The 22,679-nt window shown below is 38.5% G+C and overlaps 1 protein-coding gene across 8 annotated transcripts in view; it reads left to right on the top strand.

Moving 5' to 3' along the window:
- Nucleotides 1-247: 247 nt before the first annotated feature.
- ACYP2 (acylphosphatase 2) overlaps nucleotides 248-22,679 on the top strand; it is a 146,174-nt gene continuing 123,742 nt past the window's right edge. For 6 of the 8 annotated variants that reach the window (XM_059407803.1, XM_059407802.1, XM_059407800.1 and 3 more), the window contains exons 1-3: nucleotides 248-693; nucleotides 12,351-12,367; nucleotides 13,706-13,815. In XM_059407803.1, the coding sequence (XP_059263786.1) occupies nucleotides 546-693; nucleotides 12,351-12,367; nucleotides 13,706-13,815 (275 nt within the window). In that variant the 5' untranslated portion in view covers nucleotides 248-545. Of the gene's footprint in view, nucleotides 694-12,350; nucleotides 12,368-13,705; nucleotides 13,816-15,844; nucleotides 15,876-22,679 lie in introns of those variants that run through there. The other 2 variants (XM_059407806.1, XM_059407807.1) reach the window with 2 other exon arrangements.

Below are 22,679 nucleotides of genomic sequence, written 5' to 3'. Positions count from 1 at the left end.
ATTTTTTAGGTTTCGTCCTAGAAAATATCACAGTCTACGAAGAATATGGATTCAGGCCCCAAACCTTTCTGACTCAACAGTGAGGTGAAGAGGATGCAGACAAGAATTGGCTCAAAATCGCCAAATAGATTTGGCAGTCGCCTAAACATTTCATAAAAATCAACTCACTAACCAAGTACCCTCAACCATCAAGCTAGCAGATCTCTCATTTCAAAAGCAATCACGTTTGGTCACCAAACTATTGACATCTGGGCACGAAATCCGGCTTTTATTGACTTAAGACCGAGAAACGAGCCCCGAGGTTAACTGAATCGCCGGGAGTGCGGAACCGGCGCATCCCTCCCGGGGAAGCCAGTCTGGTTCCACAAGGGAGGGCAGGACGAGGAGGAAGGCTTCTCCGCCGGGGGCTGAGCGCTCTTTCCCTCTAGTGTCCTTAGCTGCCCCCGTTCCCAGCATCCGCCGTTCATTTGCCGCCTTCCAACGCGTGACCCCGGCGCGCTCGCGTCCTGAGCCGGTGACAGGCGCGGGGTGCGCCGAGAGGTCCCATGTGCCCCCTCCCTCTCCTGGCTGCCGCAGTCGCCGCGTCCCGAATCCCGCTCCGGCTCCTCGGCAGAGGACTTGCCACCGCCGCCGCCATGTCTGCCGCCGGGCGACTCAAAACCGTGGACTACGAAGTGTTCGGGAGAGTGCAGGGTAGGGGACCGCCCCCCTACAGTGGGAGATCAAGGACGCGTTAGGGGAGGACGGGGAGAAAGCTACCAGAAGCGCCACCCATCTTAACGAACCCCCCGCCTCCAACTTGCTGTGGCCGGGACTTCCGCTCTGCCATGACACAGCAGGCGCGGGAGGCCAAGAAAGCGGAGCGCGCTTGCGCCGAAGAGCCGGGGTGGGCGGGGTAGGAGAGAGGAGAACGCGGGGGTGGGGGCGGGGTGTGACGGGAGGGAGAAAGGCCACCGCCGGGCATTCCCAGCCCGCTGGGTGAAAGGGTGCGTGGTCGGGGCCTGGCGGGCAGAGAGGGAAAGAAGGTTGGGTGGGAAAGGGAGAGAGGGCCTTTGAGCTAGTGGTCCTCGTTTGATGCCACTAAAACTACTGGGTTGACCGGAGTTTCAGAAAGGACACCTCAATGATGTTTGATGGTTCACGCTGCCAGAGATGACACTCCTTACCTCGCTCCGCCAATGTAGCTCCTAAAAAAATTAAGTCATCTAATTTTTGTTTCATCCTAAATTTAAATAGTTGCAAAGCATGTAATGTCTGGCTTCTTTTTACTATTGTTATTTCTAAATGTTAAATCACTCATTTAGCCAATGGAACATAAGCATGGCAGTGATTTACTATTTACCGTTTTTCATTTAAATTAAAGCTTTTTTTTTTTTAAGGAATTTATTTATCTATTTGACAGAGAGAGATCACAAATAGGCAGAGAGGCAGGCAGAGAGAGGAGGGAAAGAGGCTCCCCACTGAGCAGAGAGCCCAATGTGGGGCTCTATCCCAGGACCCTGAGATCATGACCTGAGCCGAAGGCAGCGGCTTAACCCACTGAGCCACCCAGGCGCCCCCTGTTTGAGACTTTCTTACCGATCACCCTATCAAGCTTTTTTGGTAATTTGTATGTATAGTATGTATGTGTGTATATATATACACATATACATTTAGATATATTTTCTTGATTTCCTTTGGCCATAAAGCTCTATTATTATTATTTTTTTTCCTTTCTGGCGTGTTGCTGTTGTGATTATTATTGGAATACTATCAGGAAGTTAAAAATACATTTAAAGATATGATAAACATTATTCAATTTAAAAGGAAAGTTTGTATTGGAAATTTATTCCTTAAGGAGAAATCTGGGGGTATTTATGGAACATTGATTAAAGGATGTGTACTCTATTTTGGTACACTAGAGGTTTTTACACTTTAGGGTGATGTACAAAGTCAGATTAAAGAAGGGCAAGAGTATGCTTTTTGTAATTCAATGGGCCTTCCTTTCAAAGGTAGCTGTGAAAAGAAAGGTAGGAAAGGAGAACCACATCAGAGCATAGGTGCTTTCTCAGGCCCTTGTCAGGAAAGAATACATGTGAAAGTTGAAGATCTGGAAATCGATTTGCTTAAAATTATCCATGGCCTTGTACCCTATAGAAAGCCTTTGGGTACACCCAACGATCTGGTATTGAGGATTGAAAACTGCAGTAAGTCGTTGGAAGCAGTGGAATATGAAAATAGTGGCAGAGACCACCTGACAAAATATTTGGTCATTTGGATAGAAATGGCAGTAGTTAAGGAGTGCATGTATGTGTGTGTGCAGGTGACATTTATGGGGTATGTTCCATGTGCTGATCATCTTACTATTTTTTACTTAATCCTCATCACAATTTTGTGAGATTTATGTCTCACTGCTCTCTTCACAATGAGAAAGCAGAAATGGAGAGGTTCACTAAGTTGGACAAGTCCTTAGTTGACAAATGGAATTTGATCCTGCATCTCTCAAATTCTGAAACCTGCACTTTTCCATTATGCAGTGTTTTTCTATTAATATATAATGTGTTTCTCTTGATTTTAACAATATAATTATACTTTTTGTGCATATGGTGGTTGTGTTATGTGAAGATCAATTTTGGGCAGCATTACAAATATAAGAAAGAAATGTACTACACGTAAGCAGTGGGATTTTAAAAAATCCGCTTTAGGGCTAACTCACATAGTTTGCAGTATGTTCAATGGAAAAGTACATGTATACTATTGATTTATCAAGACATAGTTTGTAAGACAAATTCATAATCACATGTTTGCACACATATACACTGACATTTGCTGAGAATTTAGGATGTGCCAAGCTCTGTACTCAATGTTTTACACGAGTTGTCTCATTGAATCCTCAATCCTGTTGTGATCTCAACATTTCCCTCATTTAACAGGTTGAAAAACTGTGGCATTGACAATTAACTTTCCCAGGTTATGCAGTGAGTTAAGTGGTGGTGCTGGGATTTGAACCTCGACAAATTGATATTAGAGCCCAAGCTCTTCTTAATCATTATAATCTATTGATTCTCCTCTCAATACTTTTCCATCTTTATTTTGCCTTCTTCCTAACTAATGCACCAAACACATATACATATATACACTGATGTAGGACGTTGGACTCAGCCATTTGGACGATTCTGGATGACCCAGAGGGTATATTTATGGCAGTTTGGCTCCAAGGAAGTTTGACCTGGTCTATAAGCAATCAGACCTATGCCTCTTTCTCCGTTGCTGGCTGACACTGCCACTATTTCATCAGTCTGTATCTCTGTCTTATAAAATCCACTATTTTCTCATGGATTACCTAAGAAATAAATACAACCATTAGCCTTTTGTCTGAGTCTTAATGATGATGTTGAAATAATGGACAATAATCAAAATAAAATTTAATTTTAATATAAAATGGATAATAATTAGAGGGAACATTGCTAATTTAACTTTTTAACTAATTTAAAATCTTAGTGAAAGCTGGCTTGCTAGAAATAATGGCTATGAAAATAAATTTACAATGGAAGTAGCTATAATTGGGAATATTTAAAATGGACAAAACAGATTGACAAATAAAATTGTCAGTAAAATATTTAAATGGAAAATATTCCTGATGAAAATGGTTTCAGTGATAGCAAAATGAACATAGAAGATATGGAAAATGATTTAATTGTCCTGTCCTGATGAAAAATTGGTCAATGAATTAAACTGACTTGCTGGAGTTTATGATAGAAAATATTTTCCAGCCAAAAAGATCGTTTTATTTCTGTTTAGAATGTTTGAATTTGAGACATCCTTGGTGACAAAAGGCAGTCAAGACATTCTAGGGGTCGAGTATTACCTGCCTTGTTCTCAAATACACACAGCCTAATTTATAAACAGATTGTATTCCAAAAATTAGATAACTTGGTTCTTTGAAATTCAGGAACATACACTTATAGAAACAATATTACCAATAGTGGATTCACGTCTCAGTTTCTCCTGCAAAGTTTACATAGAGAGCCTTTGATTGCTGTTGCTTTCATCGCCACATCTCTAACTCTACCTTTTTAAAAACTAAATGTGTTTTAGAATAGTTTCAAATTTATAAAAAAGTTGGAAGATACCCCATATTCAGTTTCCTTAATTAACATCTTACACTAATATAGTACATTTGTCCCAGCTGGTGAGCCAACACTGATACATTATTATTAACTAAAGTCTGTATTTTATTCAGATTTGTTTAGTTTTTACCTGAGGTCCTCTGTCTGTTGCAGGATTCATCTAGGATATCACTTTACATGTAGTCCTCTTGTCTCCTTAGTCTTCTTTAGGCTGTGACAGTTTTGTAGACTTACCTCGTTTTCATTGATTTTAGTAGTTTTGAGGATTACTTTGAGCTTAGGTACTTTGTATAAATCTCCCCATTTGGGATTTCTCTGGTATTTTTGTCATAGTAAGGTTGGGGTTATGGCTTATTGGGAGGAAGACCATAGAGGCAAAGTGCCATTCTCATTACACCGTACTTATCAAGGGTACAGACACCGTACTGAGTGTACATACTATCACTGTGATTATCACTGTTGATGTTAACCTCGATCGCCTAGCTTGGATAGTGTTCATCAGGTTTTACCACTGTTAAGTTACTCCTACCACCGCTTTTCATCCTCTACATTTTAATTTCCATGTTCTCTAGGAGCGCCTGGGTAGTAGTAGCTCAGTGCGTTAAAGCCTCTACCTTCGGCTCTGGTCATGATCCCAGGATCGAGCCCCGCATTGGGCTCTATGCTTAGCGGAGAGCCTGCTTCCTCCTCTCTCTGCCTATCTCTCTACCTACTTGTGATCCCTATCTGTCAAATAAATAAATTAATTAATTAAAAAAAATCTTTATAATTTCCATGTTCTCTAGAACATGGTTTAACATGTTTTTCCTCCACCAATTTCTGTTGCCCTGGGGCCTTTGGGATAAGGGAAAGGGAGCAGGGGACTGAACTTCTGTCTTTTTAGAGCATTTGTAACCATGCATGGCTTAAAATGTTTCTACAAATCTTTAATTACAGTTACATCTAGAATATAATCTGAAAATTTGAAAAGGAAATTGATTAAGCTGTGTAGAGATGCTTCGATGCTTTGCTGGCTCTTGGGTAAATACTAATGACAGTCATAGAAATGGATTGTGGCCTTCTGTGCTTTAGAAATTCAACAGTTGATTTTTGACAATGTTAACTCAGACTCAGAATAGGAGTAGTTTATTGGACTACAGACATACATAATTTTCTTTAAGATTGATTAAAATAAAAATTGGGATGTGTTATTAAATAGCTTTGTCAGACACCACATGATTTGGATGTACACATTTTTCCTTATATAGACAGGAAAAGCTGTGTTTGAGAGGTTGAAAATTTTAGTACCAACAGTCAAGAAACATAAATATTGTGAAGTCTAATTCCCTTGCTTATCTTTGTTCCCTACAGCATTTCATTTATAGTCCTGTTCTACTCCTTGTTTTTACATCTTGTTAATCTAGTCTGCTTTCAACTACAGTTATTTGTGTACACATATCTGTGCCCCTTACTAGGCAAAAAAGGATAGTATTTTCAAGGTCAAGCTGATGGCTTGTTTTTATAGCCCCTACAGCTGCGCTTCTGGTGGGGACTTTAAAAGTGTCTTCAATTAAATTGAAGTGCTTGGGGATATTTGGCTTGGAGAAGAAACAGTAGTGAGACGGCTGTTTCAACAATCTGAAAGATGCCATGGTGTGTGGCTCCAGGGGACAGACCCTGGATGGAAGATGAAGGTTACAGGAAGGACTTTCTAAAGAAAGATGTTTAACCTCGTCGAGAGCGGCTGTGTAAAGTAGTGACTGGATGACTTCCCGCGCTCAAACCTGACACAGGCAGTCACATCCCAGGATGAAGGGGCAAAAGACAATATAAAAATTTGATTTTACATGAAAAGATGCGGATGTTTAAAATTCATCATGATTTCTTTAAATATCAGTGTTTTTTGTGAATTTAAAGTAGGATTTGCTTTGCAAATATTCACCTCAGAGGTTCTCACTGACACATCTTTCCACAGTTGCAGTCGATTGAGCCCTGATGCAGCAGTGAATTGTGTTTGGAGTCTTTCGTAACTGAAGGGGCTGGTGTCTCTGTCCCAGTTTCCAGAGTGGTGTGTCTGTGAAAAACCTGCATGTGTCATCTCAGCTCTTTAACAAGCGAGGTGGAAGCGGGGCAGAGAGGTCATGGAAGCCCATAGAAGCATCTCTTGCCACATAGGCCGCGTCCCAGGAGGGCTCCATTCCAGCCAGGGCCGATAAACTGCAGAGAATCTATATTCGCGTTGGCTTTTTCTTTCTATACGGCCCTCCCTCTGTGGCACCAAGTGCTTCCAACTAGGGATCAGGACTCTCAGAAAGGTTCTGAGAACAGAGGAGCTTTGGATAGTTAATTCTTGCATGGTTCACTGCTTCACAAAGTGAGTGAGCTAGAGGTCCTGATGCCTCTCTATGCACATTCCTCATAAGCCTTTGTGGTTAAGAGGCCTAATAAATAACCCCCCTCTTCATTATGTGAAGCAGAATTTGGGAATGTGGTGTGAATCTTCAGGTAAGTGCACTTCATGACAGTTTTTAGTGCAGAAGAAAACACACTCTCCTGGGGACACACAGGGCTCCCCTGACAAGCAGAGATAGGATCCCTGAGGGAAGCTCTCTCCAGGAGAAGGAAGAAGTCAAAGCACTGGGCTATGCTTGTTTCTCCTTCTGGACTTACCAGTTCACTGCATGTCGCTGTGATGGAGTAGGGGCAGGGTAGAGTGACTAGGAAGGTCACACTAATGGATTATTTCTCCTCAAGGCAGGAACTATCATGGAGGCAAAGAAGCTTTCTCCTCTAGAGATAGGTTGTAAAGTCCAGAGAGAGCTCAACCATGTAGCTCTGGCTGCGGCACTTAAAGATGTTCTGTTCCCCAGAGTGTCTGTGTGTGGGGTGATAGGAAGAGTCAGGGAGGTTGTCTGGTGACCACAACGGAAGAATGACTGCCCTTGTTCAGCAGATAAAGGCAGGAAAAACTACAATATGGTCCTGTTTTCTGCTCTTCTTTTTCTTTCTTTCTTTCTTTCTTTTTTTTTTTTGGTGACATTTTAAAAAATTGTGATATAATTCACATAATATTAAACTCATCCTTTGAAAGTGTTCAAAGCATACTCAATATACAATGATTTTTCCAGTAATCACAATTTTTTGCACCCATCACCACTATCTAATTCCAGAACATTTCCAAGAACTCCTCTCTCACATTTCCCTTTAGCAGCCATTCCCCATTCCCTTCAGGAGGGTCAAGGCTGAGCCCATTGCAATGGCTTTCGTCTTTTCCTCATGGTTTCAAGAAGGCTGCTATAGCTCCATCATGATATTCACCCTACAGTCAGGAAGGGGGAGGCTATAGGACCAAACCACCGTCAAGTCAGTCCTGTCAAGGTGCTTTCCTGAAGCCCTCTACCTCCAGACACGGATCGCATCTCATGGGTCACTCTTCTTAAAAGGAAGATGGGAAATATAGAAAGGCATGTTACTGCCCCAAGTAAAATCAGAGTCTGTTAGAGAGGTAGAAGGGGAGAATGAATTCTGTGTAAGCAGCTAGCAGTGTCTGCCCCACAGATATACAGATATTAAGTAAATTTAACAGTAATGATTACATTCTGTATACTTTCCCAGGTAGTGACACAGAAGGACATGTTACAGGAAATCTCAACCTCAAAACATTAGATCGATAACCAAGGCAAGCCAAGTTTCTGTTAAGTCCATATTGAATCTTTCATACATGATTTATTTCAGTCTTATGTTTTTTGTCCATCAGTCACTGCCTAGAGTCAGGAGCAACACTTCCATTTTCTACCCTGTTTGTCAAGCAGTATGAATTTAGGCTAAAATTATGTCTCGTAAACTTAAATGGCAGTCCCTGAGTTCTACTGTTTTAGGATTTGTTCGGTAAATATGAGTGTGCCCTTATCACTCACCGTTCAAAACACAGCCACCAGATCCTGCTCCATCTCTCACCTCAGATCCTCTAACTTCTCCAAGATGACCAACTCAAATCTTTTTCCATTCTCGTGGTTGTTATGTCTTTATTTATAAACAACATGCAGATATTACTATTTCTTGTTTTGTCAACTTAGATATTCTCTAGTGGCTTCTTGCTATCCTTTATATTAAATACTGAATAGGTATGTATACATGTAATTTTAACTTTTAAAGTAAAACTGCCAGTTGTTTTACCAGCAAAAAAGGGTTCATTTGGGAATGAAAGAGAATTGCAAGTCAGGACAAACAAGATGGGACACAACCTTAGGTGAATCTGGGCAACAAAGGACAGGCATGCCTTTTTAAGGAGAAAAGGGGTACGTTGGGAAGGCTGTCATGAACTAAAAGTCCAGGGGAGTAAACTGGGAATATCAAGTGTGGTGGCTTCTCGTTGGCTGAGCTGTTGCCCAGATAGGGGTAGGGGATGAGGAAAGTGTTTCTTCCTTAGGCTGGAGAAGTAGAATAGTATCCACGAGCAAGGTCAAGCCTGTGTAAGGTCAGGTCTCTCACTTTGTGCTGGGTCTGAAGCGGACTATAAGTGGTAGGGCATGAGAGCTCCCCCTGCTGAGACCCACCTAACTTCATTTTAGTGAAATTTTCCGTTACTAATTTTCACAACACTATGTATCATCATTTAGGTAAAGTTCTGCTAGAATCAACACAGAAGTCTTGAGATTCTTTCCAGCTCTAAATTGCAGTAAATTTATTATCATCACTTTGATTAGACTTAAAGTCTCATCAATTTGCTTGTATGTATATTTGCAATATTAATAAGGAATTATTACAGGAGAGCTAAGTATTTCACTTAAATATTTATCAGCTGGTTTATCTTTCATTCATTTATTCGGCAGTTATGTGCCAAGGTCTGATCTAAGTGCTGGGAACACAATGGTGAACAAAACAGAAAAAAGTCGTGCCCTAATAGAATTTAGAGTGAAGACAGGACATTTAAGAAAAGTAAATAGGGCACCTGGGTGGCTCAGTGGGTTGAGCCTTTGCCTTCGGCTCAAGTCATAATCTCAGGGTCCTGGGGGATCCAGGCCCGCATTGGGCTGTCTGCTCTGCAGGGAGCCTGCTTTCCCCTCTCTCTCTCTGCCTGCCTCTTTGCCTACTTGTGATCTCCCTCTCTGTCAAATAAACAAGTAAAATCTTAAAAAAAATAAAAGTAAACAAATATCTTGTAAAGTCATATGGTAATTAGTACTATGCATATACAGGAAACATGTGGGGTGTATTGCTGTTTTAGATGAGTTGGGCAAGGGACATATTGTTACAGGATTTCTTTTCCTTTGGTGCCCGTGGCTCTTGGTCATGCCACTTTAAAGACTGAAAAGGCAGACCAGAGGAAGAGTGGTGGGCTACAAAATGAAGTTTCTTGGGTGATAGTGCAAAGCTCCAGAGAGGGAGGGGAGTGGAGAGGGTTGCCACTGGAGTTCCTAAGTCTAGGGGTTTTTATGGGCTTGTTGGCAGGCTGTTTTAATCTGATTAACCCTCTACCAGCCTGTCACCCAGTCAGGTTTTTGTCATCTACCTATCACGTGGGAAAGGGTGGAGGGCTCCTTCAAGGGTGGTGTAAAATCCTTTTAAGGGTGATTTCCTCTTAGGACTGGGAGCATGGAGTGCTTGACCCTGCCTGCCTTTCTTCCAACTTAATTAATACTTCTGAGGAGGTGACATTTGTGCAGAGACATGAATGAGCTGAAGTTAGTCATGAGAAGATTGGGGGAAGAGCATTACAGGCAGAGGGAATAGTACGTGCAAAGGCTGTGAGGCAGGAGTATGCTTGGCATACTGAGGAGCACGAAGGAGGCAGATTTGTCCAAAATAGAGAGAGCTCAGAGGGAGTCCTAAAATATGAGGTAGAATCATAGGTTGGGGGTAGGGGTCTGGAGGCTGTGGCAAGTAGCTAACCTCTTATTTTGAGTGTAATGGTAAATCGATAGAGTGTTTTTAAGCTGGGGAAGAAAGCGATATGACATTACTTAAATAAAGAAAATCACCTTGGGTGTCTTATAGAGAATGGACTGTAGGAGGGCAGAACTAGAAGCTGGGACACTAATTAAGGAGGCTGTGGAGAGAGGATGATCATTTGGACCAGGGCATGAAAACAGTATTACCCATTTTTCTAAAAACATTGAAATAGAATCTTATTTATTTATTTATTTATTTATTTATGGTAAGTCTTAAATGAAGTTTGGGACTAGAAATAATTTGTAAAGTGAGTGCAGTGACATGATTTTGAATATTTAAGTGATGATCTAAGTGAAGGGCTGCCTGGGCTGCTCCCAAACCAGGTCCAAGGAGGGCTCAGGGGAGGGTGTTTTGGTTTTTTTTTTTTGGCTTTTCATTGTCTGTAGCTCCTCTCCTGTAGTGCTGTGGGCATGTCAAATCAGTGAATGAACGTTGCTCTGCAAGCACATGATTTATTACTAACACGAACAGCGTCAACCAGAAATGCATCAGATTTGCCATACCCTATCAGACTTTTCCCTTTCTGATGCAGTTCTTGATTGGAAATAAAAATCATGGGGCGCCTGGGTGGCTCAGTTGGTTAAGCGTCTGCCTTTGGCTCAGGTCAGGATCTCAGGGTCCTGGGATCAAGCCCCACATTGGGCCCCACACTTAGCAGGGAGTCTGCTTCTCCCTCTCCCTCTGCACCTATCCCCCATTCGTGCTCTTTCTCTCTTAAATAAAGAAATAAAATCTTAAAAAAACAAAAACCAAAAACCTTTTCAAACCTTTCCCAGGCCTTCCATGAAGGTAGCATCACCCATTGGTTCTATACTTTGGTGGGCATGTGAATCACACAGAGAGGATGCTAAAATCAGATTCCTGGGCTCCACCTGCAGAGTTTGTTTCTGTAGGTCTGGGGAGGGGCCCGAGAATACGATTATCTGAAAAACTCTGGTTCTGCTGGTGCTGTTGGGCATTGGGCTATTTTTTAAATAGGAAAGAGCTGGACCAGATGTTTCCAATTTCTGTTTACTTCCGTTGCCTGACTTTTTTTTCTTAATGCTGACATCATAGGGGGCTGCTTGCTGTGGAGGACCTCTGGGGAATGGGCGCAACATAGCCCTGCCTCAAACCTTTCATGCTTCTTGGGCAGCGTCTTTCGGGATCCCCTCACACCTAGGATAAAACAACTAAATGCTTTTCACAGTTCTGCCTGTTTTTTCTTCTGTTTTGTTGCTCTCTTCTACATGGTCTGCTTTAGCAGAAGTTTCCCTGTGAGTTTTCCTCCAGTTCCTAGCATATCTACAAGCTACCGTCTTTCCTTCTGTCTATATCACTAATTACCTTTCTGATTCCCCTTCAGATCAATGCTTGCCACTCATCATTTCTCCTCATTTTATATGTACCTTTTAAATATTTTTACAGCCATATAAAAATTCCATTTGCGATACATCCTGTATTTATTGCTTTACTGCTCTTTTTCTTCATGTTCATTCAATACTGCAATATGCAGTCATCAGGAAACAAATGATACCCCCTGCTATTATAAATCTGCTTACAAATTATATAACATTTTCTAAGCCATCAATTTCTTCTGTATCTTCTTTAGTAGGCTTAATTGCTGTATGTATAGGCACTATCTTTTGACCTCTTTGACTATTGGTTTAATCGATCACTTATGATTTCCCAATGTATTTAAAAATTTTTTTTTTTCAGTTGGGGTATGATTTAAATTTAGTAACATTCACCCTTTTTAGTGTATAATTTAATGAAAAATGCAAACAGTCCCTTAGCGACCACCCCAGTTGAGAGACAAGGCAGTGCCTTCACCGGAGAAAGTTCTCTCTTGCCCCTTTGCAGCACTCCTTCCCGAGCCCTTGGCAAACCTGAGCAGTTTCCTGTCCCTGAAATAAAAACAGAAATGTTTTATTACATTCAAATTTGAATTTAGTCCTTGTATTTAGAGAAGAAATTCTGAAAGCTGGGTATGAGTAAGCTGTATGCCACATATACCAAAAGGTCCTTGGTAGTAAGTATTTTGTTTCATTGACCATTTTGAAATAGAATGAATATGCAGTGTGGCTTTTCATGAGTCTTTGGTTTCAGAATATTACCATTTTTCTCCAAAAAGCCTTCCTTTTCTGTTATTATTTTAAAAGAAAATAATTTAAAAAACCACTTTCTGAGTATGTTCAGATATGAAAGTTTTTGTTCATTTTTTTTACTTACTATTTAATAAACTAGATGAAAGTTAAGTCAGGAAATACATAATTTTTTTAAAGGTAGACAAACTAACATTTCTTTTTATCTTCTTTTTTTTTAATACAGGTGTTTGCTTCAGAATGGTAAGTCAATTTTTTGTTTTTTTTCTCCCCCTACTTGTTATTTCTATTTACAGAGATAGAGCAGTTTTCTACTTAGTGCTAGCTTACTGCTTATTTTCTGTCCTTGACAGTAAATGAAATATTTGTATTTTTTCCAAACTACTGCCTGAAATTTTTTTTATTACAGTTGTCTTTTGAAAGTAGTCTATCAAAAACATTACAGCATGCCTAGTTTGTAGTTAATCTTTTGTATGCATTTCAAAAATTCATTTACTGGGATGATTGAATTTTGGCTAGGTATACTGAACATAAAGTGTGGGATCTGCTCCATGTTCTGGATGAAAGAAATCCTCCAGGCAAATCTTGAATTCCAGGATGAAAAATGCCCTTGTTGCGTTAAGGAAGTGGTTCTCAGGGGTTAAGACAGGTTAAGGCTCCTTAATGCTTTAAAAATTTTTCCTTTGTTAATATTTTCCTTTCCTAAAAGTAAAAGGTGCATGTGTTTTCACCTACTGTCAGAGCTAGCAGTCACTAGATTAGCTCTCTCTTCCTAACTTCCCAAGAGTTCTAGTATGTTCCTAACCAGTGAAGTCTCCTCCTTTTGAGATAGTCCCCTGCCCCACAGTTCAGATTGTCTCCTCTTTCATTATTATTTTCAGAACCAGCTCCCACATAAATCCTAGCTGTAACCATCTCTGTTTAGTTGGGGGAAGTAGAGTGTATAGATTCTTAGTCACTTTGACCTCCAAGCAGAAGACCCTGTTTTTAAAAAGTTCCAGGAGATAGTATCCACAAGAATTTAGTATAATGTAGTTAAAATAGTTCAAAGTAAAATGTTGCTAGGTTTTCATCTGTCATCATAACTGAATTTAAAACTGAGAAATTTTTAGAAGACTGTAAAGAATAATAGGAGAAATAAACTTACCTATAGACAGTTATAACATTTGTGTGGCAAGTCCACAGCCAATGGAAGACATCAGAAACTTTTAATTGAATACTGTGTACTGATCATAATTCAGTATTTTCCCTCAGTGATTGAAAATCTTAGGATAATCATCATTTGGAGCCCAGACAATGTAATTCAGTGTTAGAAAGTTATTGGGGGAGTGCAACTGAATTTTATGGATCCCAAAACACATCATGGAAACTGTTTTCTATCAGTTTATTTTCTCATAATGTGCTCATCTTTACTGAAAGTGGAATTTAATAAAATTTACCCTTAAATGAAGGTTCTTGTAAACAGAGGAGTGATTGTAGGTCAGCTACGTGATTTTTGTCAAGGACTGTAGGAAAAAAAATTATTATTAGTTACATTTTTTGATGCTGGATTTTGTTTCACTAATTTTCTCCTAAAACCAGTACACAGAAGGTGAAGCTAAGAAAATAGGAGTGGTTGGCTGGGTGAAGAATACCAGCAAAGGCACTGTGACAGGCCAAGTGCAAGGCCCCGAAGAGAAAGTCGATTCCATGTAAGTAGTAAGACTAATAATGCACTCATGTGATTAATGAACTTATTCTAATGTTTCATTAAACAATAAGAATAGTATCGATGGACCAAATTCAGTTTGTAGATTATAACTAAACTAACATGCTTTTAGGCATACGAGCTCCTTGTTGGTATACCTCCTCAGAGTTGGGATGGAATTTGTGCATTTAGGAATGGATTTCCCACTTGGCCAGGCCCTCCAAAAGAGCAATGGCGTCATTCTCCAATCTATTTCCCCCACGTCTCTTCTAATGTGGGGGAAACAAACATCTTGGGCCCATGTACCTCTCATTCAAAGTGGCTGTGAATAAGCAAAAGCCTTTGGATGGTTTCTGAAGTTCTTTTAATTAATTAATTGATGATTGATTGATTTTTTTGAGAGTATGTGAGCATGTGACAGTGGGGGAAGAGGGGAGGGGCAGAGGAAGAGGGAAAGCCTGCTAGAGATTTCTAGCAGGCTCTATGCACAGCACAGAGCCTTACATGGGGCTCATTATCACAACCCTGAGACCATGACCTGAGCCGAAATCCCAGGCATTCCTGATCTTAAAGTTCTTTTTTTAAAAAAGATTTTATTTATTTATTTGACAGAGAGAGAAACAGCGAGAGAGGGAACATAATAAGCAGGGGGAGTGGGAGAAGCAGGTTTCCTGCCAGAGAGCTTGATTCCAGGGCCCTGGGATCATGACCTGGGCGGAAGGCAGATGCTTAATGAATGAGCCACCTAGGTGCTCCGGTTCTTAAAGTTCTTAAAGTAAACTTCAAGGCCAAAAGGCTGCTCTCTCTTTCTTATTAAGTATCTTGTTTATCTAACTGTAATTTTATTTTTACTGTTGGTAAAAGTGTGTTTTATGAGTTGTATGGTAACCATAATGAGTCCTTGTGTTCCAAAGGAGACCAGATTCAGTAGTAATGAAAAAAGTGCCCTGTCATATTCAAAGGCCTTATCATTTCAGTTTCATAAATTCCATTGTTCTCTGTAGTATTTTTTTAATAAAAAATAGCTAATGTTTACTGCAGATTAGTAGTATTAGGCAATATGGTACACACTTCAAGTGGTTTATCTCATTTAATATTCACAATGGATCTTATGAAGTAAGTGCTAAGTCATACCCAATTTATTTTATTGTTTGCAATTTATTTTTGTTTTCATTACTTAATGTTTTCAGATCTCAAAAGTAATACTTTTTTTGCTTATTGTAATAAGTGAAGTAATAAGATGCAGAGAGTTAAAAAAGCAAAGCTAGTAATCTGCCCCTTCTCTTCTTTCCTCCCCTTGATAGAACACGGGCCTGTGGCCTTGTGAAGATTTTCTGAAGCTTTCTCTTTCATTTAGAATTATTTAAGCATTTATAGTTAGGTTTTTGCTTGTTTTTACCAAAATAGACTACTTTATACATATTTTTCTATAACTACTTTTTCATTTTATAGCTATTCATCAATCAGTAAACAAATAACCACTAAGTCCTTATTTTTTCTAATTTCTTTACATATAAGTACATACTTTTTGTATAAAATTATACCCCAACTTGGAAAGTGGGGTCTAAAAATTTAATTTTCATAAAGTATGTGGTAACAGTTAAGGAAAAACAATAATTTTCAGTAGGATTGCCCAAAATGCAGATAAGATTGTGAGACTTATGTTGTGTAGAACTAAGTAGTTCAAAAAATGATAAAGTGCCAAATGACTATGAAGTATTGGGAATGGGGGCTGCACGGGAGGATAGGTGCTCATGTCTATCACGTGATAGCCTAATCCATGCTATAGCAGATTTCTGATTAATATCCTTCACATACCCATATGATACATTCTGTCATTTTTTCTTTTCAATCCCTGCGTTACCCCTCTTCCTTCCTAGTACTACCACTGATTTGTGTTAGCAACTGGCTTCCTCCCCTGTTTGTTTCCATATTCACAGTTTTGGGTTGTGTTCAGTATTTGCTTTTTAAAAATGGGATCATGGTGTATACACTTCTCTGCATCTCACTTTAATATTCAAAAATATCTCCAGGAAACAAACAATTTAATTTTTAAAAGTTCAGAAGGCATGAATAGACATCTCTCCAAAGAAGACATTCAGATGGCCAATACATATATGGATAGATGCTCATCATCCCTCATCACCAGGGAATGCAAATCGAAACCACACTGAGATATCTCCTCACAACTATCAGAGTGGCTAAAATACAAAACACAAGAAACAAATTTGATGAGTCTGTGGAGAAAAAGGAACGCTCATGCACTGTTGATGGGAATGCAAACTGGTGGAGTGACTGTGGAGAACTGTATGGAGGTTCCTCAAAAAATTAAAAATGGAAATACCATATGATCCAGTAAACTAGTATGGGGGATTTACCCAAAGAAAATGAAAACACTTATTCAAAAAATATATATGTACCTGTATGTTTATTGCAGCATTATTTATAATAGTCACATTATAGAAACAGCCCTAGGGTCTACCCATAGATGAATGGTTAAAGAGTATGTTACACACACACCCTGGAATATTACTCAGCCAAAAAAAAGAATGCAATCTTGCCATTTGCAACAACACGGATGGACCAAGAGAGTATAATGCTAAGCAAAAGTAGTCAGAGAAAGACAAATACCGTATGATACCACTTGTGTATGGAATTTAAGAAAACAGATGAACAAAGAAAAAAGAGACAAACTGAAAAATGGACTCTTAACTATAGAGAACAAACAGATGGTTATGGAAGGGATGGGTGGGTAGAATAAGTGAAGAGGATTATGGGTACACTTACCATGATGGGCACTAACTAATGTATAGAATTGCTGAATCACTATAGTGTAGACCTGAAACTAACAGAACACTGTATAGTAATTATACTAGAATTATAAAACAAAATAAAACAAAAATACATCCAGGAAAACTCACCCAAATCAAATGGTAGAGCTTTAATCCATTCTTTTTAATAGTTGCTTAATATTCCACAGTATTAATGTGCCATTATTTATTATCTTATTGCTGAGAATTCTTTTTCTTTCTCTCTTTTTATTTTTCCAAGTAAGAGCAATGCCATAATAAATATTTTACTGGTGATTTTATATTTGAGAGATAGATTCCCAGAAGTGTGGTTTGTTGGTTGACATGTCTGTGTACTGTTAATTTTAAAAATATTTGTCAGACTACTTTGCAAAACAGCTGTAAACAATTTACATTTTTTTTCTATTCATCCTGTGGGCAATTGGTATTATTACTCTCTAATTTTCTTTTATCTGATTGGATATAGAGTGATGTATTATTTTTTTCACTGTAATTTGCATTTCTCTAATTGCTGGTTATTTTGAGCATGTTCATGCTTATGGCTATCTGGATTTGTTCTCATGAACTAACTTCCTTTCACATCCTTTCCCCATTTTCCCATGGAACTGTTTGTCTCTTGCCAATTTTTAAGAGCTCTTTTTATTTTTATTTATTTATTTTTTAAAAGATTTTATTTGACACAGAGAGAGAGAGATCACAAGTAGACAGAGAGGCAGGCTCCCTGCCAAGCAGAGAGCCTGATGCGGGGCTCGATCCCAGGACCCTGAGATCATGACCTGAGCCGAAGGCAGAGGCTTAACCCACTGAGCCACCCAGGCGCCCCCTAAGAGCTCTTTTTATATTGGTAATGATTACTAACTCATTATCTCTTATCTCTTTTGCAAGTATTTTCCCAAATCTATCCTTTGCCTATTCATTGGTTTTGTTTATTTATGATAGCTTTTGCAACATAAATTGTTTTAATTTGTATAAACTCAAATATGGTTATCTTTTCTTTCTGGTTAAGAAACAGATTGTAGGGGGTGCCTGGGTGGCTCAGTTGTTAAGCATCTGCCTTCAGCTCAGGTTATGATCCCAGGGTCCTGGAATTGAGACTGATGTTGGGCTCCCTGCTCAGCAGGAAGCCTGCCTCTCCCTCTCCCATCCTCCCTGCTTGTGTTCCCTCTCGCTCTGTGTCTCTCTCTGCCAAATAAATATAATCTTTAAAAAGAGAGAGACAGATTATAAGTGTTGTTCTAACTTTTTTATGCTTTATTTATTATATTTAGCATTTATTCCATCTGGGATTTGTTTTTTATTTATAATATGGGATTGGGGACTGTTTTCTACCAGATAGATAGCCAGTTGTGCCAGCACTATTATTAAACAATCAGTCTTTCCCCGTCAAATTGGAATACATTTTTTCATATATTGAAATAGCGTATTAATTGGATATTATTCCTGGGTTCTCTGTTCTGGTCCTCTACTAGAGCTACTCATCTATTCCTAGACTAAGACTCCATATTGATTTAATTACAGTGTCTTTGTAGGATATTTCCTTTCACAATTTTTTTCATTCATTTATTTGCTTCCTTGGGCACTTATTTTCTCTCTAAACTTTAAGATACTCCTTTTCATTTAATTGGAATCATATCTGTTTTTTATTTTTATTATTTATTTATTTAAAGATTTTTTATTTATTTGAGAGAGAGAGAGAGAGCATGCACTCATGGTAGGGGGAGAGGGGAGAGAGGGAGGGAGAGAGAGAGAATATTTTATTTATTTATTTTTTAAATTTATTTAACAGACAGATCACAAGTAGGCGGAGAGGCAGGCAGAGAGAGAGGGGGAAGCAGGCTCCCCGCTCAGCAGAGAGCCCGATGTGGGGCTCGATCCCAGGACCCTGGGACCATGACCCCAGCCGAAGGCAGAGGCTTAACCCACTGAGCCACCCAGGCGCCCTGAGAGAGAGAGAGAATCTTAAGCAGACTCTAGGCTGAGTGCAGAGCCTGATGCAGGGTTTCATCTCGTGACCTGAGCCAAAAGCAAGAGTTGGATGCTTAAACGACCGTGCCACCTAGGTGCCCCAAGGAATTATATATATGTATATATTTTTTAAAACTTCCCTGATGGTCTTACAGATGTGCTTTCTAAAATAAACTTTCAGAGTACCTGGCTAGCTCAGTGGGTAGAGCATGAGACTCTTAGTCTGAGGGGTTATGAGTTTGAGCCCTTATACTGAATGTAGAGATTATTTTAAAAATAAATCTTAGGGGCATTTAGGTAGTACCATCAGTTAAGTGTCCAATTCTTGGTTTCAGCTTGGGTCCTGATCTCAGGGTCCTGGGATCCAGTCCTACACTGGGCTACCCACTCAGCGGAGAGTCTGCTTGAGATTCTCTCTTCCTCTCCCTTTGCCCTTTCACTTGTGCTGTCTCTCTTTTCTGTCTCTCTTTAAAATAAATAAATATTAAAAAAAATAAAATCGTATCTTAAAAACATCCAAAACTTTATTTTTTAGAACAGTTTTAGATTTACAGAAAAATAGTAAAGATATTATCAAGAGTTTCCATATACTTCTCACCCACTTTGCCCAAGTAACATTTTACATTGTCTGATACATATGTTACAATTAATGAGTCAGTATTGATAAATTAGTATTATTGAAAGTCCATGGTTTTTCAGATTTCTTCAGCTTTTACCTAATAGTCCTTTTCTCTTTTAGGAACCCATATTTTACTTGCTATTAATTCCACACTTTTATGATATTAAGAGAATTGATATTAAATCTTCCCATCTAAAATTGTGGATATCTTTTCATTTGCTCAGATTTTTAAATTTATCCTTCAATATGGTTTTGTGTTTATCATCACATAGATTTTGTGCTTTGCTTGCTGACTTTATTCCCAAGTCTTTGTCTTAGTCAGTTTGGGCTATTATAACATAAGTCCCATAATCCGGGTGGTTTATAAACAATAGAAATTTATTTCTGACAGTTCTGGAAGCTGGAAATGTGAGATTAGAATGCCAACATGGTCAGGTTCTGGTGGGAGTCCTCTGCGAGGTTGCAGACTACCAACTTCACATTCTATCCTTATATGGCAGAAAGAGCACTAGTTAGCTCTCTTATTACAAGGGCACCAATCCCATTCACCGGGGCTCTACCCTTATGATCTAACCACTTCCGAATACCATCACACTGAGATTAAGGCATCAACATATGAATGGGGGGGATACATACATTCCATAGTAAGATTTTATTGTCTTTTTAATCATTATGTATGGAATATTTTTCCCATTTCTATTTCTGTGTGCTTATGCTAGAATATGGAAAGCCTAATGACTTTTGTATATTTATCTTATATCAGGGTTACCGTACCAAATGTTCTCATTAATTTTACTAAGTTTTTTTTTTTTTTTGGTAAACTATAGTTATTGGATTTTTTAAGTATACAAATATGTAATTAGCAAAAATAATGTATCCTTTTTTTCAGTGTTTATTTCATTTGCCAGACTGACCCATCAAGACAATGTTGAGTAATAGCAATAGTGGGCAACCCTGTCTGTATTTGAAATGGTTTTATTTCATCAAGTAGAAGAGCTTGCTATTGATTATTGTTAAATATGCTTTATCACATTGAATTTCACTCTTGCATTCCTTGAATTAAGCTCTTATTGGTCACAGAGTGATATTCTTTTGAATCATTGCTGAATATTATTTGCTAATATTTTATTTAGAATTTTTGCATCTATATTTATAAGTGGGAATATCATTTCTTTTTTCTTTTTCTTTTTCTTTTTTTTTTCTTTTTTACTTATCAGGTTTGGCGTTAAATTTATTCTGGCTTCACAAAATATATTAGGAAATTTTACATCCATTCCTTCATTATGGAATAACTTAAATAATATTGGAATTACTGTTATTAAGTTAGCTCAAACAAGTTATGAAATTACTTGGTCCTGGTACCTTCTCAATGCTGGGCTATTAACCACCATTCCAATCTAGTCTATTGTAATTGGTAGGTTTGAGTTTTCTACTTGTTCCCAGATTCATTTATAAGTTTTGTTTTGGTTTGATTTTAAGATTTTATTTTTATTTTATTAATGAGAGACAGAGAAAGAAACAGAGGCAGAGGTAGAGAGAAAAGCAAGCTCCCCACCCAGCAGGGAACCCAATGCAGGACTGGATCCTGGGACCTTGGGATCATGACCTGAGCTGAAGACAGACACTTAACTGACTGAGCCACCCAGGGACCCCCATTTATGTTTTCTTAGGAAATATCTAGTTTTTCTAGATTTTCAAATTTCTTGCTATGGATTTTATTTATTTATTTGAAAGAGAGAGAAAGAGAGTGAACTCGTGCAAGAGCAGAATGAGTGGTAGAGGGAGGAGAGAAAGAATCCTAAGTAGACTCCGAAGCATGGAGCCTGATGTGTGCAGTTTGATCTCTCATGACCCTGAGATCATGACTTGAGTGGAAATCAAGAATCAGATACTTAACTGAGCCATCTAGGTGCCTCTGGATTTTATATTTTAAAAGTCTCTTTTGTATCTGTGGTTATATATCTTTTGAAAATTCCTAATCTTATATAATTTTATTCTTGCCTCCTTTCTCCTTAATCAGATTCTGGAGGAATTTATCTGTTGGTATATTTTCTTTTCTTTTCTTTCTTTCTTTCTTTTTTTTTTTTTTTTTTAAGATTTTATTTATTTATTTGACAGACAGAGATCACAAGTAGGCAGAGAGGCAGGCAGAGAGAGAGAGAGAGGGAAGCAGGCCTCCTGCTGAGCCGAGAGTCCGATGTGGGACTCGATCTGAGGACCCTGAGATCATGATCTGAGCCAAAGGCAGTGTCTTAACCCACTGAGCCACCTAGGTGCCCCATCCGTTGGTATATTTTAAAAAACAACTTTTGGATTTATTGATCGTTTCTTTCTGTCTTTTTGTTTGTTTGTTTGTTTTCTGTTCATTAATTTCAACCTTCATCTTTACTAATTCCCTCTTTATTTCTTTGTTGATCCTTCTCTAAGTCTTCAACACGAATTGTGGTTTCCTTTAGTTTTAGTCTTTTTAAGTTAATAATGAAGATGAATAGGCATTTCACTCTGAATAAGCTTTTGGTTTGCTCCATAGATTTTGGTAAAAAGTGTTCTTTTCATTGCTTTCGGGATAGTTTGTAATTTCATTTTTAGTTCCTCTTTGAATAATGACAGTGGTCTTCTGGGTATGTGTTTTTTTGAAATATCCAGTGTCCCTTTCTGTTTTTAATAATGTTTTTTGCCTAAAAGTTACTTTATCTGATATTAACAGTTATACACACTTTCTGTGTTACTATAGAATATAATTTTTTCCTTGCATAATTTTCAGTGTTTCTTTCTCATTGTGTGGTTTTGTTTATATTTGTTGAAATAGTTGATGAACAATGTTATATTACTTTGAAGTGTATCTCATTATGTTTTATATATGTCCTTTGCAAGCAGCATATAGCTGGGTTTTGTTTCTTTATGCAGTCACACAACCTTTGTTTTTAAATTAATGTATTTATCCATTTAAGCTTAATGAAATTACTCATATTTAGAATTAAATTTGTATCTTACTATGTTCTTTCCCCCTTGTTTTATTCTGCTTTCCTTTTCTTCTTTCTTTCATTTATTTTTATTTTTATTTTTTAAAGATTTTATTTATTTATTTGACAGACAGAGATCACAAGCAGGCAGAGAGGCAGGCAGAGAGAGAGAGAGAGGAGGCAGCAGGCTCCCCACTGAACAGAAAGCCCGAAGCGGGGCTCAATCCCAGAACCCCGGGATCATGACCCGAGCCGAAGGCAGAGGCCTTAACCCACTGAGCCACCCAGGCGCCCCTCTAGACTTCATTTAAATTGACTGTTTTTTATTATTCCATTTTTTGTTTCTTTTACTAGTATTTTCCTAGAGGTACAACATACAATCATAACTGGTCAAAATTTGATGTTAATTGATGTCTTACTCTCTTCCCTAACAATGTGAGATCTACAGTACCCTTTAAGTCCATTTATCTATTTATTTAGATGTAATTTAAATGATCTGTTTTAAAGCTCA

The sequence above is a fragment of the Mustela nigripes genome, chromosome 7 (genome assembly GCF_022355385.1).
Source record: "Mustela nigripes isolate SB6536 chromosome 7, MUSNIG.SB6536, whole genome shotgun sequence".
Taxonomy (NCBI): Eukaryota; Metazoa; Chordata; class Mammalia; order Carnivora; family Mustelidae; genus Mustela; species Mustela nigripes.
The sequence above is the reverse complement of the archived record's forward strand: the minus strand, read 5'-3'. Positions and strand labels throughout refer to the sequence as shown.